Here is a 17852-nt window from a genome sequence, read left to right as displayed (position 1 = left end):
AGGCTAAAGTAGTATGTGTGTGTGTCTTAGTACTGTTGGAATACCTAGGGGCATTCTACCTTTGAGTTACACCAATGGTCCTATTTTATTTTTAATTTTGAATTGCAGGTCTCAGTTACCTTGCGAAGTTGCTGAGGCTGGCCAAAAACTTGCTGCTATTCTGTTTTTTCTTAAGTACTGGAATTATAAACATGCATCACAACTGGCTGTGATTCTTATGAGCTTGATATTGCTCAATTTTTATGGATGCCACTGAATTCTTATGAGATATTTATGTATTTTGTCCATTGTTAGAGATAGCTTATGTAAAGTAACCCAGAATATCGGTTGTAGAACCTAGAACTTGACTCATGCAGCAGGATTCCAGGGTAACATATCCTAGCTTAGGAATGTTTACTTAAGGTTTTCAGAAGATGCACAAACCTCTTAGCACATACAAATTCTTGTGTGCATATGTGCATATTTGTGGAGAGGAGTCACATGGTTTTCTTTAGGTGTTTGTTTTCTCAAAAGTTAAGGACTGTTATGAATTAACATGAAAATAGTATAATTGTAACTCATGCCAGTCATTTTATGTGCTGAATATCTTCTAATATTTTCAGAATGTTCATTTCCAGTTACATGGTTTGTATTTTTCAAATACATGCTCAGGTACTACTTTAGACATGTTGAATGAATCTTTGGAAGATCAAGAAGTCTACATTTTAATAGGTATCAAGGTGATTTTTCTGAGCTATCCTGAAGTAAAAGGCCTAGCATTATATACTGTATTTTGTATGTTAACGTTTTGATTTATGTAAAATCAAAATAGACAAGTCCCTAAGTTTTTAAAAAGTAATTGATTTTCTAAGGTAGATTTGCTTTATTCTTGTCATTTTTAGTTAAAGTAGTGATCATCTCAGCCTGTTTTATATAATTTCCAAATTAAGCATTCAGTGTATCTTCTGAATATGAAATAGAACTATTTGAAAACTGAAAGGTTTCCATTAGTATCCTAATGTCACTACCTGATATTGTCTATTTGTACTTTTAATAGAATACACTGCCATTTGACTAATACAGCTATACCTGAGGCTTGCTCTCTCCTTGGGATCTTTTTTGTTACAGGGAATTGAACCTAGGGACATTCTACCTCTGAGCTACATCTTTAGACCTATTTTATTTATTTTGAAACAGGTTCTTGCTAGTATGCTGTGAATCTCTCTTGCTGAGGCTGGCTGCAAACCTGTGATTCTCCTGTTTCAGCCTCCCAAGTACTAGATTATAGGGGTGTGTCACCATGTTTGGCTCTCAGGATGTCATTATGGGGATTTTTTTTTTTTAAAGTGGTGGATATTTGAAGATGTTCTAGTTAAAAATGCTTTTCTCATTGTTTTGTAAGTAGACTTCTATTTACTAGGCTCTTCATCTTGACCCAGGGACAAACTGTGTATTGCCCTTACTTAGATGCAAAGACGGAGGGCGGGTGTTTGCAGACAGTAAATGCTGGATGTATTTCTACAACTCAAAACACTTCTTTCCATTATGGGATATTATACCATTTATAATTTCAATGTAAAAAAAAGTCTGAGGTATCATGAATATCATATTTACCCAATATGGGTCAATCCTTGTAGATTAGAGTGAATAATTGTACATAAACTATTAAATAATGCCTCTCTGAAATATCTTCAGTTGCGCCTCACATATCTATATGGAAAAGTTTTCAGTAAGCTTAGCTATGATCAATGAGCAGTGTGGTCTGGTTCAGCATTTTTTAATTAAAAAGATTATTAACCTCAGCAATGGACTTATGCTGTGACAGCCAGTAATGAATATTTCTAGCACCAGTCTAGGTTGGAGGCACAAGCCTTCAGTGGGTTAGTAGACTGCTTTAAGAATAGAAATAGGGCCGTTTTTCTGTTGCTTCAGGTATTACGTGGTCTGATTGTACAGGGACTCGGATTTCTTGCTAGGGAGTCACTGATGGATTTTGCAAAGCAAATTGTTCCTCAGTGGCAGAACTTTTCAGGTCCTTCTGAGTGCCCGGCACTCATGCTGTATACTGTAGTCATTGCCAGAATTAAGACCTGAAGAAAGTTTTGGCCACGTGCTTTATTAGCTGAGTCAAGTATTAAATGTACCAATGTAGTAATTGGAAACTAGGAAATTAGTGGTTAATGGTCTCTAACTCAAACAGGTGGCATAAATTAAGCTTTCTGAGAGAAACTATTGCTAATTTTTGTACTCCTTAAGAGGACCGAATTCATGCTATTATAAACATAGAAATGCTATGTCCCCTTTCCTCAGAAAATGACCAAATATTTTATTCTTTGGCTAACGGTTTGTAAGGATTTTATATGTAGGCTTAAACCCAACCCTATGGTTCTGATTAGTTTATTTCACATCATTTAAATGTTTTCCAAATTAGCACTTTCTTTCTAGTATGAATTGTGCCCAAGTTTTATTGACTGGCAAAGACAGAGGGGGAAGGAATCTCTTATTGACATTGCATGCCTAAAAAGGCTTTATAAACTAGCTTGCAAAACATACCACCCAGCTGGTGCAGCCTTGGGGCACCCTTTGGTTTGTTTCCTTTTGAGTGAGGTCATTTCGATTTTAGATTTGTGTGTCTGGTTTCACTTGAGCTATTGCCTCACTCACCTCAACATAAATCACTATCTTTTGTGCTTCAGCATTATCTTTTTCAGATTGGGCTTAAATATGCTTGCCTTTTTAAACAAATCTGTTGTCCCTTTGCAAAAGTTATGAAAACAAGTGGGAGTTATATCACATTTTGCTAAGTAATGAGGTCTGACCATTCTCAGGCCCATCTTGGTCACTGTAGGAAATAATTGCAAAATAAGTAAACCTCACACCCTAGACATGCCTGCAGTAAGCATTTTTATTAGTATGGGAAATTATGGTGTCTCTTTAACAGTGTGGCAGTTTTTGGTTATCACTTCAGTCAGACACCAAATTGACTTTGAATTAGTTTCAGATTGTATTGTCTAGATATCTGGATGGTTGATACAACCTCCATACAAAGCTTCAAGTTCATTTGATCTTTGTTTATGCTTTTTTCCTTAAAAGCGGTAGTTTTTGTAATGTTTTTAGGGTGATCAGCAGGAATAAGTACATTTTCTTGATGTCAGTAAACACCTTCATCTGTTGTGATATAAATTGAAATGGTGAAAGTCACCAGTATAGTTTGGAAGTTTCATGTGAATGTGGTGTATCCCTCATATTGAACATGATGACAGAATCTTATGAAGACTTTTAATTCAAGGTCAAGAGTGGAATTTTCTAGTGTTTAAAATGAATATAAGACCTTTTATATTCCCCACACTGCTACCTTCCTTCTTAGATGCCAGGACAGGTGAGTACTTACCTTGAAGAGAAAATGATGGGATATGGAAGCTGCTCGAGTTTCCTTGAAGCAGGTCGTTGTAGGTTTATTTCCTCTTATTGATAAACTGCTAGAATACCAAACCATGGGACATAAGTTATAACTTACTTTAATGTGATATGTGGTTCCAGTAGTGCAATTAGGGTGGGTAGTGGCAATTTTGAAAAATTTCAGCCAATAAACCTAAAATATATGCCCTGTAAGTTCTAGGAATCAAATACCAATGGAAAAAAAATTTTTAAAAAACCTCCCAGCTAACCTAATTACTAGGTTGATGCGTGTTCTAAAGTTAAGCCGCCTTTCTTCTTTAGCATGGGTTTAAGCATAGAAGGCAGACATATCAAATCCACTTGTGACACACATGCGTTAGCCTAAAACCAGAAAAAGACAACTGCCCACCTTCCCAAACCTCCCTGCAATGGCAAGACTTCCAACTTTAAGCTGATAATTTTTGTATTCACTTCCATGTCTGTCAGTGCTGCCATATATGTGTATTATTGCTGCTACTTTGATTTTTAGTTTTAGACAATTGTTGACTTCCTGTCTTAGATGTGTGTGTGTGTGTGTGTGTGGTACTGGGGATGGAACCCAGGAGCTTTCTATCTCTGGGATATACCTCTAGATCTATTTTATATTTTTATTTGGAAACATTCTCACTAAGTTGCTGAGAACCGCACTAAGCTGCTTAGGCTGTCTTCAAAACTGGGATTTTCCTGTCTCGGCCTCCCAAGTACTGAAATTACAAGCATGTGCCACTATAGCCAGCTAATGAATTCAGCTTTTAATGAAGTTTCTTTGTCTGTTTTTTTTCCTTTGTGTGTTTATGCTTTTGGTATCATATCTAAGAAATAACCTAGGGCTTAATCCAGGTCACAAAGATTTACTCTTGTTTTCTTCTATGAGTTTTTTTGGTTTTAGCTCTTTCATTTGTGTCTAGAATTCATTTTGAGTTGATTTTTACGTGTGATATGAGGTATACGTCCAGCTTTATTACTTTGCATGATGCATATATCCAAAGTTGTCTCATAGTCATTTGTTAAAAAGATTTTTCTCATCAAATTGCCTTGGTGCTTTGTCGGGTATGTATCGATCATAAATGTAATGGTTTATTTCTGGACTATCAATTCTATTTCATTTATATGTATGTCTAGCCTTACAGATTACTGTACTGTATTGATTACTGAAACTTTGTTGTAAGTTGTGAAATTGTCTAACTGCTTCATATAATTTTTCCCCCACAGCATTGGGGATGGAACCCAGGGGCATTCTACCAGCTCTATACCCCCAGCTCTATTTTTATTCTTTATTTTGAAACACAGTCTCCCTGAGTTGCAAAGGGCCTCACTAGTAGTTGAGGCTGTCCACAACTATGGTCCTCCTGTCTCAGTCTCCCAAATGCTGGGATTACAAGTGTGCGCCATCATGCCCGGCTCTCTGCTTCATATACTTTCAATGACACTTGCTCAGTCTCCTCTATTTACTCCCAGTTCCAGAGTTATTTGCATGTTTAGGAGATTCTGATGTGTAAATTGAGTTGTTTCTCATTCTTTATTGATAGTTGAAATTCAGCGTTCTCATGTCTGCGAAGTATTAGATCACCCTTACATCTTCTTTTAAGGTTCTTTTTTTTTTTTTTGTATTGGGGATGGAACCCAGGGACATTTTACCTCTGATCTACACCCCCAGCCCGATTTTTTAGCCTTTATTTTTTGTGGTACTGTGGGTGGGACCCAGGGGCTTACAACCAGGGATTATTAGCGTGCACACCATGCCCGGCTAAGGTTCTTTTCTGTTGCTGTTTTTTCTACATGTGTTATTTTATTCTTTTGATTTTTTGTTGCTATTATATTTCAACTTATACTGTTCTTGTGTATCTTGAAAGAAGGAAATTCTTTGTTGTTTTAATAGTTTAGAGTGAAAGTAGTTAAATCTTTAATATCTCTCACAAGTTATTTTAATACCATTTCCCTCAGGTTTTCACATCCAGGCAAGGACCTTGTCCCATGTATTTTTACTCCCTCACATCTTTGATTTTTTTGCATTTTTCATTGCATCCTTTATGCTATTGCCTCAATCCAGATTGTCATATCCTGCCAGACTATTTTAAATCCCAAGTGGTTTCTGCCTTCATTCTTGAATTCCTCTTCCAAGGTGCCACTTCTCTAAAATATTACAGTGTTTATGTGATTTCTCTGCATAGAACCTTTCCAGTTGTTAATCTTTGCCTACAGGAAAAGGTGGTAAGGTGCAAAGCCCACAGTGTCAGTGGGAATTTATCACAGTCTGGACCCTGCTTCTGTCTTTAGCCTTAGCTCATTGGGCATCTTTGCCTCACACCTATTCCATTATTGTCAAGTTACAGTACTTCTTTGTTTTCTTATGTTGTTACCTTAACCTGGAACCATCTCCTTACTAATTCCAATTTCCTAATAACTAACAAATACGAACTTACCTTGGGCAGCTATTCCCAGAAGCCTTTAGTGATTCCCATAAGGTAGCCTTGAGCCCTCTGGCCCATGTACTTTTGATGTTTTCTGTAGAAAAATCAATATATTTAGTTTAATTATTTGCATGTTTGTTTCTTTCAGCTAGATGGATCTTGTTGAGGTTAAACATTGTATCTCATCTTTGCATCCACATAATTCAGCTTCAATGACTAACACAAATGAATTGCTTAACACATTTTATTGGATTTCACATCTTCCCACACTCTAGCTGAAATAATCAGTGTATGGCCCGTGGAGCCTACTTTTGTTAACGTGCTTTTCCTTGTTCAGTGTACTCAGGAGGCTGCACAAGTTATGGTGGAGAGCATGGATTTTGGAGCCAGAATGCCTGGATTTAAATCCTGCCTTGGCCGTTCTTTAATTAGTTTTGGCAAGTGACCTAAACTCTCCATGCCTCAGTTCATCTATACATGAAATAATAGTGACTGTTATCTAAGTGTTGTGATGATTAACCACATAGAAAGTGCTTAGAATAGAAACTGGCAAATACTAAGACTTAGTAATATTAGCTATTATTTTTATCTTTACTTCAAACAACTTAAATTAGCTGGGCAGTCCTGATTTTTAATGGAAATACAAGCCAAATAATTATTTCTAGAAATAGATAAAACAGCACCCCAAGACTCCAGAAAAAGTTCAGTCAATTCAGTTCACCCATTCCTGTTCTGAAAAGATTGTTTAAATTTTCAGCCACACAAGCACAACGGATTGAGTTTTTCATTCTCCAAAGGATTGGTAATATTTTACTGTGGCATCGTAAAATCTATGACTTTATAAACTTTGAATAGTAATATTCCTTTATGCATGTCAAATTGGTGGATTTGTTCTAGCTAAAAGTGGAGAGGAAAAATTCAGTGGCCTTCCGGAGCATCAAAGGAATGACTGATCTATTGGCATTTTCTTTTTATTTCCCACTTAGGAATATTCTAGAGTTAGTGTCTGAGTTATATCTGTATGTGGCTAAATCAAAGGATCACATTTCCTTTGCTGTAGAGTTGCATATCACTGCACAGATAATCACATGATTGGGAAAGAATACCTTTTATGAAAGCCATCACACATACATGCACACACACAATTTGCATGCACACAGTCATAGCACACCAGGTCAGAAAGAGTGTATTAACAAAATAGCAGACCTTTGTTAAATTATTTTCTTTCAGAAAGAAAGCACAAAACTTTTAAGTTCACAATTAAAAACTGAGGCTAACTTTCCAGTAGCAGCCTTGAGAGATGAGAGCTAACGTCAAGGCCCTGATATTTTTTTTGTACAAATAACATTGCCTTTTGTATTGTTCTCCACCACCTCCGCCCAAATAGCTGCTCGACCTGTGAAGCAAACAAATTGCATCATGAGCAGATAACCCCAGGCCTCAGATCTGTAATCTGACCATGGCCATCAGCAACCAGAAATGAGTTTCTTTCTAATCAGCTTGCCATCAGTCTCCAGTCACTCATATAAAGGAATCCGGGGAGGGAAGGATTCGCATTGCTCTTCAGCACCAGGGTTCTGGACGGCTCCCGGAGCATCTGCAGAAGCACCCCCGCCCGTCTCTCCATACCTGCCAGAGCTGCTGTTGCCTTCCTAGCCTCCCCCTGCGGCAGAGACAGAAAACTACATCAGGATTCTCAGGATTCATGCAGCCAGCAATGATGATGTTTTCCAGTAAATACTGGGCAAGGAGAGGGTTATCCCTGGATTCAGCGGTGCCGGAAGAGCATCAACTCCTTGGCAGTCTCGCAGTGAGTATGAGCACCTGGCACTATCGAGTGTTCTCTAGGGAGCAGTCACCAAGTGGATACCTGGTGTAGAGTAAGCACACACACACCTCGGCCCTCTGCTCCTCTTCTGCTTTCCTTCTGTCTGCCTCCTCACTACTGTAAAATCAAGCGGGCGTACTGATCACTAGGTGAACTTTGTTCCCTCAAAGCAGAAAAGTGAATTTCCTGAACATGAAGAGCGAGAGTTTGTATGAACCAATGTTCTAAATCCACAATAAAAAGTATAGAATTTTGAAAGACCATTTATTATAAGAAGGAATAGGGAGATGGAATTAAGTAAATTTATAGTTTCCACCAGATCATAATGTCTCCTGCATCCCTTTCAGTCTACGAAGACCCAATATTTTGTGTTCTTGACGATAGGTACAGGAATTGGAATAAAAGGTCAAGCTCCTTTCAAATGTTTTATGTCTCATTACTACATTTTAAACTTGAATTGATGGAATTGTGCAAGCAATATTCCACTGTGGTGTGTGTGTGTGTGTGTGTGTGTGTGTGTGTGTGTGTGACTGAGGAATAGATGTAGGGGTGTTTTGCCTCTAACATACACTGCAGCTCTATTTTATTATTTTGAAAGAGGATCTCACTTAGTTGCTAAAGGCCTCCCTAAGCTACTGAGGCTGGCATTGACCCTTCGATCCTCCTATCTCAGCCTCTCAAGTGTTGTGATTATAGGCGTGCATCAGAATTCCTCTTTTTTTGTACCAAAATAAATTTTTATATTTAAAATATTAACAAAGTAATATTTGCAGAATCCTGATTTGAGGTATTGATCATGGATTTAATTTAAAAAGCAGTTGCTTTTCTATGGCAATGAAACAAAAATATATTCAGATTCCTAGTCACTAAAAATACTAAATATCATTCCATTGCTGTACTATCAGAGTTTGCCAACAAATTCCAATCCAATTTGTCATAGAAAAAATCTGTTTTAATATTGTAGCTCTAAATATGTGCTAGAGGGGTGCATTGTACTGACATTATTATAGCTAAAAATGCTGAAAAGTAATCATGACAACTTGTGTAGATCTATTTAAATCAATTGGCAAAAATGAGGCAAAAATGTAAATAGATTTTCTAACATTTAAATATCATGAATATTTGGGTGAGATATTACACTGAGGGATTTTGAAATCACAATGAGCTGCTAGAAGGAAGATAAAGAAAACTCAGAGTTATGGTTAATGTATGACCCTTTCATAAAAACAATGCCACTTACACATGTGAGACCTGTGTATTATGCAGTGGGGAAGAGGCAGATGCTGAGAGTACTAAGATATTTGAGCTTCTAATGACTAAACATACCAATCAAATGTCGATGTCTGTGTGAAGTTCTCTCCCTCAAGTCATAAATAATAAAATATCCGTTCCTATTATATATAAATCTAGTGAGTGAAGCAATGCCTAATGTGTGTAAATAACGCCAGTGGAGAAATCAGAGAAAGATGATGGAAAATCACTATTTACTGGGTTCCATATCCAATGTACATTTCTCAGTTTCACGAGGATACAGTAGGTGGATGTGATTGTTCTATACCACCACTTACCAGGAGATGGTTCTCTGTTCATGAACTTTGCATTTGCATATAAAGAACACGAAGCTGACCATCACAGTGTTGCATTGTCTGGCAAATGAAGAGTTTCCAGCTTTTCAGTTTTACATCATTGGCGATGTTACCTGTGCCACCAGAATGTCTCATTTAATCATTAGCCAACAGGACTAGTAATCATTATTCAGATTCTGTTTCCTTCTAATGATTAGCTAGCCAGTTTTAAAAATTCTTTTCTTTTTCTCTTTTTTCCTCCTTTTATTTGTGTCTGAATTCTAACAGCCGCTTTTCAGATACCATCTTCCAAAACAGACGGCCTCTGCACTGAACTTCTCTCATGTGTAGGTAGATTCATACTGACAATTCACATTGACAGTGTGGATCTAATTGCAGAAAGTAAGGTTATCAATTTCAGTGCCTGTCCTGAAATACTTCAGAATGAAGTGTAAGATTTAATAGAAGCTAAATTGAGGCAAAATACATATTTGGTATTATTTCTGTTATGCTTAGTGACTAACACAGTTTCCATATGATTATTCAAGTAGGTTAGAAAATCAAATTTCATGCTGTAATATAAACCTAGAAGAAAAGGCAGAAATTATTCATATTTGTAGTTTATACTTATTGATGGTCAGATTTTTGGTTGCCATTAATGTCAAGCGAATCTGATCTCCCTTTGATTTCAACCACTTGACACTGTCATGGAGCACTGGAAAATAATGTCCCAGAGTAAAAGGAATTACTTTAAGCCACTAATTCCTGACCTAAGTAGGAATTAGGCCAGTACTTAGGAGTGAAAGTCGTGCATTTCATGGCAACCTCACTTTGGGTTTGTATGCCTGGTGGGACTTCCAGCAGATGAAAGAACTACCTGGGAAAAAATGTAATTATGGAAAACTCTGGAATCCTAACACACACACACACACACACACACACACACACACACACACATACACACATATGTAATGTATATATTTCTTCTGTGTTTCTACTTTCTTAAAGCTAAATAAAGCCAGCTCTAACAAAAATGATGACAAGAAAAGCAGCAAGGGAAGCGGCAAAAGTGAAGCTGCTACCGAGAGCGGCAAGACGGCAGTGATTTTCTCCCTGAAAAATGAAGTTGGTGGATTGGTGAAAGCACTGAGGCTCTTTCAGGTGAATGTAAAACATCCCCATAGCTTTAAAAGTGCCTGCGTGCCTGGTGACAAACCTGTCATCTGCTGTAAAACAGCACTGAATCAATTTCTGGATAGTGTGATGAAAGATTGAAAGGAATCAAACTTCATGAGGCTTTCCAAGAGGCGCTGGCCCAACAGTGAAACAAGCAGATTCACCTCAACTGTGATTTGCTAATTCCTATTTAGTAAATTGGGAATTACTCCTTAGCCTATTAGAAACTTAGAGTCTGGCCAGGCGTGGTGGCGCATGCTTGTAATCCCCACGCTTGGGAGGCTGAGACAGGAGGATCGCACGGGTTCAAAGCCAGCCTCAGCTACCACTAAAGGCTTTCAGCAACTTAGTGAGACCCTGTTTCCAAAAAATATATATATAAAAGGTCTGGGAGTATAGCCCAGAGGTAGAAAGCCTCTGGGTTCCACCCCCAGTACCACCATACCCCCCCCACCCCTGAAAATAAAAAGAAACTTAGAGTCTGTTGCCAGGTGAGAAAGTCCCTAAGTAAAAAATGTGAGCCCTGCATTTGAAAATGCAAACACAAAGGGAGATAAACAGGGTATCTTTAAATAACAAGAACATGAAGTTTGGTTTGATGTGTTGAAATCTGAATCACACACATGTAATAAGAGCACCTTTTAAAAAATGGTATTGGGGATTGAACCCAGGGACATTCCACCTCTGAGCTATACCCCCAGCCATATATATATATTTTATTTTGAAACAGGATCTCACTAAGTTGCAGAGGGCCTTGCTAAGTTGCTGAGGTTAACTGCAAACCTGGGATTCTCCTGTCTCCCAAGTACTGGGATTACAAGTGTGCATCAACACGTGGTTTAAGAGGACATGTTTTGCCCAGAGTAAGATGCAGGATGTAGGCATACTATCTCCCCCCAAACCCCATTATTTTATAAGCTTTTCATGTGTCTTTTGTAAATTTTCATGTGTCTTTCATAAAAATGCAGTAGCATATTCCCAGGCCCAAATCTGTGGTGTGAACCCTCAAGAAAGAGCTTGGGTGGGGATGAAGCCAGGGAAACCTAGAAAAACGAATGCCTTTTTGCCATTGCACACCAATAGCCCCTCCATCCATTAGTAAACATGCTCCCTTGCAGATGCATTTTATTTGCAGATGCATGCTATTGATTAGAGCTAGAAGCTTGGGAGACTGGCTCTCTGTGCTGTTGTGAACTGCTGTGCAGGGGAAGGATAGTTGGAATCACAGTCAGGGACTCAGACAAACCTGTGTTTTTCTGGTTTGGCTAATCACCGGCTGCTTCCTAGTTTCAATTTCTCCATTTGCAAAACAGCAATAATAATTTCTACCTAACTAGGTTGTTGGGATGAAATAATACGAGTGAAAGCGCTTTGTAAAGTCTGCAGATATGAGGCATTATTATGATGCCTCTGGTGATCATAGAGGGGAATTAGCAGCCTGATTTGGCAAGTATTCCATGTTACCTTTTAACCTTGAAGAAAGGATCAGGTACCACAAACAGTGTAAATGGAAATCTGGGGTAGTATTTTATACGTAATTATGTCATCTAGGGCTGTGTCTATACATGCCCCAAAGCAAGCCAATTCAATTAGACAGCTGGGTGCAGAGGAAAAAATCCCTGGAGAAGGAGTTAGCAGCCCTGAGTTTTTACTCTTCCATCAGTCAGTCATGGGGCCTTAGCTAAGCCACTTAACCCATCTGGACCTCTGTTCCCTGGTCTAAAAATACATGCTTCAATCAAAGGACATTAAAAATCCCAAATGATAACGGGTATGTGAAATCTCTTGAATCTTGAACTTAAAATTAATATTACTTTTATTAGCCAGTTTAGAAAATAAAGCATCACTGCAAAGGTTAATAAAAACAAAACTAGAACATTTAGTTTTCTGGTCACAGGATTTGTTTCTTCACTTAGGAGAGGATGCCGTTTGATTTGATCCTGTTCTGGCACTGGGAACTACTTGCCCTGCTTCTGTGCTGAAGATCCCGAGATTATCCAGGATTGTGTTAGGACTGATCAGCAGGGTGTACCATCTGGAGTGAAAGGGAGATGTTTGCTTATTGTTGTGGGATAGGGTGCAGAGGAGAACATAGTCTTATTTAACTTTGGGGGGAAGAAAAGTTTATCACTGGGAAAAGTTAAACCTGATTTTTAAGCATTACATGACCATTGTCTAGCCAGGCATGGTGGTAAATGCCTGTAATCCCAGTATTTAGGAGTCTGAGGCCAGAGGATTGCAGGTTTGAGGCCAGTCTCAGCAAGTTAGTGAGACCCTGCTTCGAAAATGAAAACAAAAAACAGGGCTGGGGATGTAGCTCAGAAGTAGAGCACCCCTGGGTTCAGTTCCCCAGTACCCACAAATAACCACCGCTGTGGACTCTATGATGGATCTCCTTATAATAAAGTGCTCCCTCCCCCATTAGTTATCACCCCATTCCAGTACCTTATTGTAAGAAGAGCTGTCACAGAGTCCATAGTTTCACACACCACATCCTTGGATCAAGCTTGCCCTGAGGTTGAAAAAGAGAACAATTTCTAAGTGGCCCCATTTAGGAGTTGTTATTTTTTTTTACCTTTTGTTTTGCCTCCTCACTATTCCCTAAGAAAGTTATTTGTTTTCCTTTTGCCTCCAGAGATGCTCTCGTGGCTGCTTTTCTTGCTCCCCTTTCTTTTCTTTACAATTTAGGCTACGTTTTGGCCAGTATCCTCCAAATCTAAGGCATCTTCATATCACCTTCCCAAATTCTGCCTGCCATTTGCGTTACTTCCTTTTTTAAAAAATTGCTTTAATTTTAAACTTTATTTGAAGAGGAAACCTAATATTACTATAAAATCAGGAGTTTGAATTTGAGTTAATTTTTCAGAAACATATGAAAATACAATCTTGGGATCAGATGATAATGTAATAGACAAATTCCCCCCCAGAATAATCATGCACCACTAGTAGGATGTGGACCACTGAGAAATGATGATGTTCATAATTATAATACATTTTATATGATCCTGAATATATCCTAAATGCTCTTCTATTTTTTAATAAAGCAGGATAACTTGCATAGAGGCCTAAATGACTGTACAGCTCTTTTTGTGTGTATGTATTTGCAGTACTAGTAATTGAACCCAGGGATGCTCTCTGAGCTAAACCCCCAACCATTTAAATTTTTTATTTTGAAACAGTCTCTAAGTTGTTGAGGCTGGCCTCAAACCTGCAATCTTCCGGTCTCAGCCTCACAAGTACTAGGATTACAGCCATGTGAAGTCATGCCTGGCTTAGTTCTCTTTTTGATAGAGACAAAAGTTGGAAACATTTTCATGTGTTAGTCAAAGAATAAGGAGATTATCTTTTTCTTTTCTGCAGATACTTGATTTTGTGGATACTCATTATTTAAGAATGAACAAGTAAAGCATTTCTTTTATTGTATCCTAAATGTGACTTGGAGATGTTAATTTATGTCCCAGGAGAAACATGTCAACATGGTGCACATCGAATCCAGGAGATCCCGGCGAAGAAGTTCTGAGGTTGAGATCTTCGTGGACTGTGAATGTGGCAACACTGAATTCAACGAGCTCATCCAGTTGCTGAAATTCCAGACGACCATTGTAACGCTTAATCCGCCAGAGAACATTTGGACAGAGGAGGAAGGCAAGGGAGGGTTTTGCTTGTTGGGTGATTTTGCAATCTGACAAATGCTGCAAAGGGGAAAATGCAATCTGTGAGCTAATATTTTTGAACCTGCACTGTGTTTTCAACAGAGCTAGAGGATGTGCCATGGTTCCCCCGCAAGATCTCTGAGTTAGACAAATGCTCCCGCAGAGTTCTCATGTATGGTACTGAGCTTGACGCCGACCACCCGGTAAGTGTCTGGTAAAATTCCTTTCATACATAGGTTTCCAGCTCTGCCCTGTGCCAGGTGGTGTGCCGCATTCTGTGCTGGAATGCTTTATTGTAGAGCAATTTATTATTCATCCCTCATAACTGAGAGCAGACTTTCAAAGGATAAAGCTTCCCTGTACACATGTGTTGGCTAGAAGCAGGTTGGAAAGATGGCGTTTTCACATTGCATTTATTTTTAAAGGGGTTGGAGAGAGAAGGAGATTCTACACCCTGGAGGATAGTTCTGTGAAATTAGACAGCCTGAAATATACTTGCAGATGGTGACCGTTGGAAAAACGATGAAATGAAATTGATCACACCTTCGGGAAACTAGGGAGGACTAGGCGTGATGGGGCTTGGTGAGAGAATAAAATCCTTCTTGCCATTTTCCCTGACTGGAGGTAGTTAGGAGTAGAGTAATGTGGTTGACTTCAGTCTCAATGGAAAGGCAGAGGGTTTTAAAATAAGGCTGTGATGGAAGATCTATCTCTCCCCACATCTACCTGGAATCTATCTACCACGATTCTCTCCTCTACACCAATAAAAATGACCATCTTTAAAGAAATATGATATGGGGGTCAGTGTTTCCCATTACTCTTTCCCTTCCCTCTTTACATCAGTTTTTATTTAACAGGAGAGACCTGGAACTTCTTTATGGTTAAGGTGAAGTACAGTTAATAGTCCGGGAGAAGTAAGCAATGCACCCATTTGTTACAAGCACTTTTTTCCCTTCCCCAATCCCCCTTGTCTAAAAATGGGCAGATTAAAGGTGAAGGCCAAGGAGACCAGTCACACTTAGAGGAAGCCTTTGTGTTATGAAAGCAATGATTTACACATATTCATGCTATTTATTTTTATTTATTTATTTTTATTTTTTGCAGTATTAGGGATGGAACCCAGGGGGCATTCTATCTATGAGCTACACCCCCAGCCCTATTTTTTATTCTTTATTTTGAAACAGGGTCCAAATAAGTTGTGGAGGGTCTCACTAAGTATCTGAGGCTGGCGGCAAACCTGGATCCTCCTGGCTCAGCCTCCCAAATGCTAGGATTACAAGTGTGCGCCACCAGGCCTGGCTATTCATGCTATTTAAACGGGAAAAAAAAAATCTGGGAATTTGATAGTATGACTCTGCAGAGGCCAAGTGGGGTTGCAGGATCAGTAGTATCAACATCATCTGGGAACTTGTTTTAACCAATACACTCAATAAGTTTAGGGGCCACTATTTTAAAGGAAATTATGACAACTTTAATGCTAGTGAATTTTTCAGTCAAATGGGTCATTTGATATAAATCTACCAGTTCAAATATGCTATCTGAATAGTCAAACATACCTAACTCAATTGCATTATGTTTAAAAAGCTGAATTTATGCAAGGATACAGTGTGTTGTGTTTGCCAGCATAGTTTAAGATTTCAGAATATTTCATAGGAATCCACATGTAAAGCTTCTGAACATCAGAAAAAAACATTAAAGAGCACCCTCAGTAATTAATTAATTAATTAATTATTTTTTATTTTTGGTACTGGAAATTGAACACAGGGATAGTCTACCTCTAAGGTATTTACTCCAACACCTTTTATTTTGAAACAGAGTTTCACTAAATTGTTCAGGCTGGCCTTAAACCTGGGATCCTTTCAGCCTCCCAAGTACTGGGATTACAGGCATGTGCCACCATGCCCAATTTTTTTTTTAATCTTTCCTTCTCCCAATCCCCATGGGTCAAAATTAGCACAGAAGCCTGGTGTAAAAGATTAGCAGAACTAGAACTGCACAGGCACCAGCTGTCAGTTTGCAGAATGACCTTGGACAAGTCCTTCTATCTCTGCACCTCAAGTTCTTTGTGTGAAAGGTGGAAATAAAATTCTTATTGACCTCAGAGGGGTGGTTGAAAAGCCTAGTGAATAAAACAACTGGAAGGCATTTTGGCAAGAGTCAGTGCTTAATTCCAATAATGGAAATGCCGTATTAAATCATCCAGATCAATGCCTGGACAGTAAAGGATTTTTTTGGATAACCTCCTATTTTCAAAGGCTCCCCTTAGTCTAGTTTAAAAATTACTCAACCTGGAGAAAGGAGTTTAGCCACGTGAATGGAGCAACCACAGGAACCACTGACCTTGCTGTGAAAAAAAAAATGTATTCCAATACCAAGAGTAAATTTCCCTGTGCTTAATTTTATTCCATTACTCCTAATTACACCCACCTTATGATCCCTCCTTTTATGTTTTGTGCAGCCACTTGAAATAATTACAAGTACTTAGCAATCCCCTATTTCTCTTGTCATTTTTTGTTACCATGTGTATTTCTTTTATAAGCACACCAAATGTTCATTATGTGAAATTTGATATTGGTAAGTTGGTGTTTTTTACGTTATTATTCTATGAAGATGGGAAAAGTTGTTTAAGCATTTGTGCCTGAGAATAAATCTGATTCTGAGATAGACACAGGGACCCTTGCAATAGGATAGTTCAGAAAAGGCTCAAAATGTGTCATGTGGCTGAGGTTTTCTAGAAAGGGCTAAATATCTAAGTTAGTGGCTCTTAAACTCTAATGGCTAAGTCATCTGGGAGAGCTTTAAAAATGCAAATAATAGCTGGGCCTGGTGGCGCGCACGCTTGCAATCCCTGCTTTGGGAGGCTGAGACAGGAGGATCACACAGGCTCGTAGCCAGCCTCAGCAGGTTAGTGAGGCTCTCAGCAACTTAGTGAGACCTGTTTCCAAATAAAATAGAAAATAGGTCTGGGAGTATAGCCTGGAGCTAGAAAGCCTCTGAGTTCCAACCCCAGTACCACCACCACCACAAAAAAAAAAAAAAAAAAAAAAAGCAAATAGTTAGCTGGGTCTGGGGGCATATATCTGTAATCATAGTGTTTGGGAGGCCGATACAGGAGGATGGCAGGTTCAAGACTAGCCTCAACAACTTGGTGAGACCCTCAGAAAATTAGTGAAACTGTTTCAAAGTAAAAAATGAGAAAAGGGCTGGGGGTATAGCTCAGAGATAGAGTGCCCCTGGGTTCAACCCCCAGTATAAAACAACAAAAACAACAAGCCACACACACAAAAAGAAAAACAAAACTAAACAAACATAAAAATGCAAAGAGTAAGACAATGCATCGATAAAAGTGTATTTTTTAAAAGGGAACATAAAAATGTAAAAAAATGCAGTTGTGATGTTATGGGGCTTGAGATTCTGCATTTCTACTGAGCGCCATTGAGGCTTACCTGGAGGGAATGGGGACCGCTGTCTGAATAGCCAGAACTAGAGTAGGAGGGTCTTCCAGACAGTACTTAAACGTGCTCTCCTCAGGTGCTTGCTAAAAAGGTGATATTCTATGAAATCGGCATTCCCAGGGATAGACCTCCGAATCTGCATGTAATGGGATCTGCAGAAGATCCTGATGAGCTCTAAATATGAAAACTAAGACCCTAGCCCCGGGATTCTCAGCCTTAGAGTCCCATTCAAATAATCTGTGTAGAATTAAAAAGAAAAAAAAATACAGATGCCAAGGTCTCATCCCAGAGAGCTTAAATCAGAACCGCTGGGAATATGACCAGGTTTGGAGTACTGTTTAAAGCTC

The 17852-nt window shown here is 38.7% G+C and overlaps 1 protein-coding gene across 1 annotated transcript in view; it reads left to right on the top strand.

Moving 5' to 3' along the window:
- Positions 1 to 7533: 7533 nt before the first annotated feature.
- TPH2 (tryptophan hydroxylase 2) overlaps positions 7534 to 17852 on the top strand; it is a gene marked incomplete at both ends in the record, with an annotated part of 110505 nt that continues 100186 nt past the window's right edge. Inside the window, 4 exons of the mRNA XM_080705784.1 lie at positions 7534 to 7638; positions 10230 to 10382; positions 13859 to 14042; positions 14153 to 14253. Of these exons, the coding sequence (XP_080561910.1) occupies positions 7534 to 7638; positions 10230 to 10382; positions 13859 to 14042; positions 14153 to 14253 (543 nt within the window). The remainder of the gene's footprint in view (positions 7639 to 10229; positions 10383 to 13858; positions 14043 to 14152; positions 14254 to 17852) is intronic.

The sequence above is a fragment of the Muscardinus avellanarius genome, assembly GCF_963383645.1.
Source record: "Muscardinus avellanarius genome assembly, chromosome: 11".
NCBI classification, from domain to species: Eukaryota; Metazoa; Chordata; class Mammalia; order Rodentia; family Gliridae; genus Muscardinus; species Muscardinus avellanarius.
Note: the sequence above shows the minus strand (reverse complement) of the source record. Positions and strands in the feature narration are given on the sequence as shown.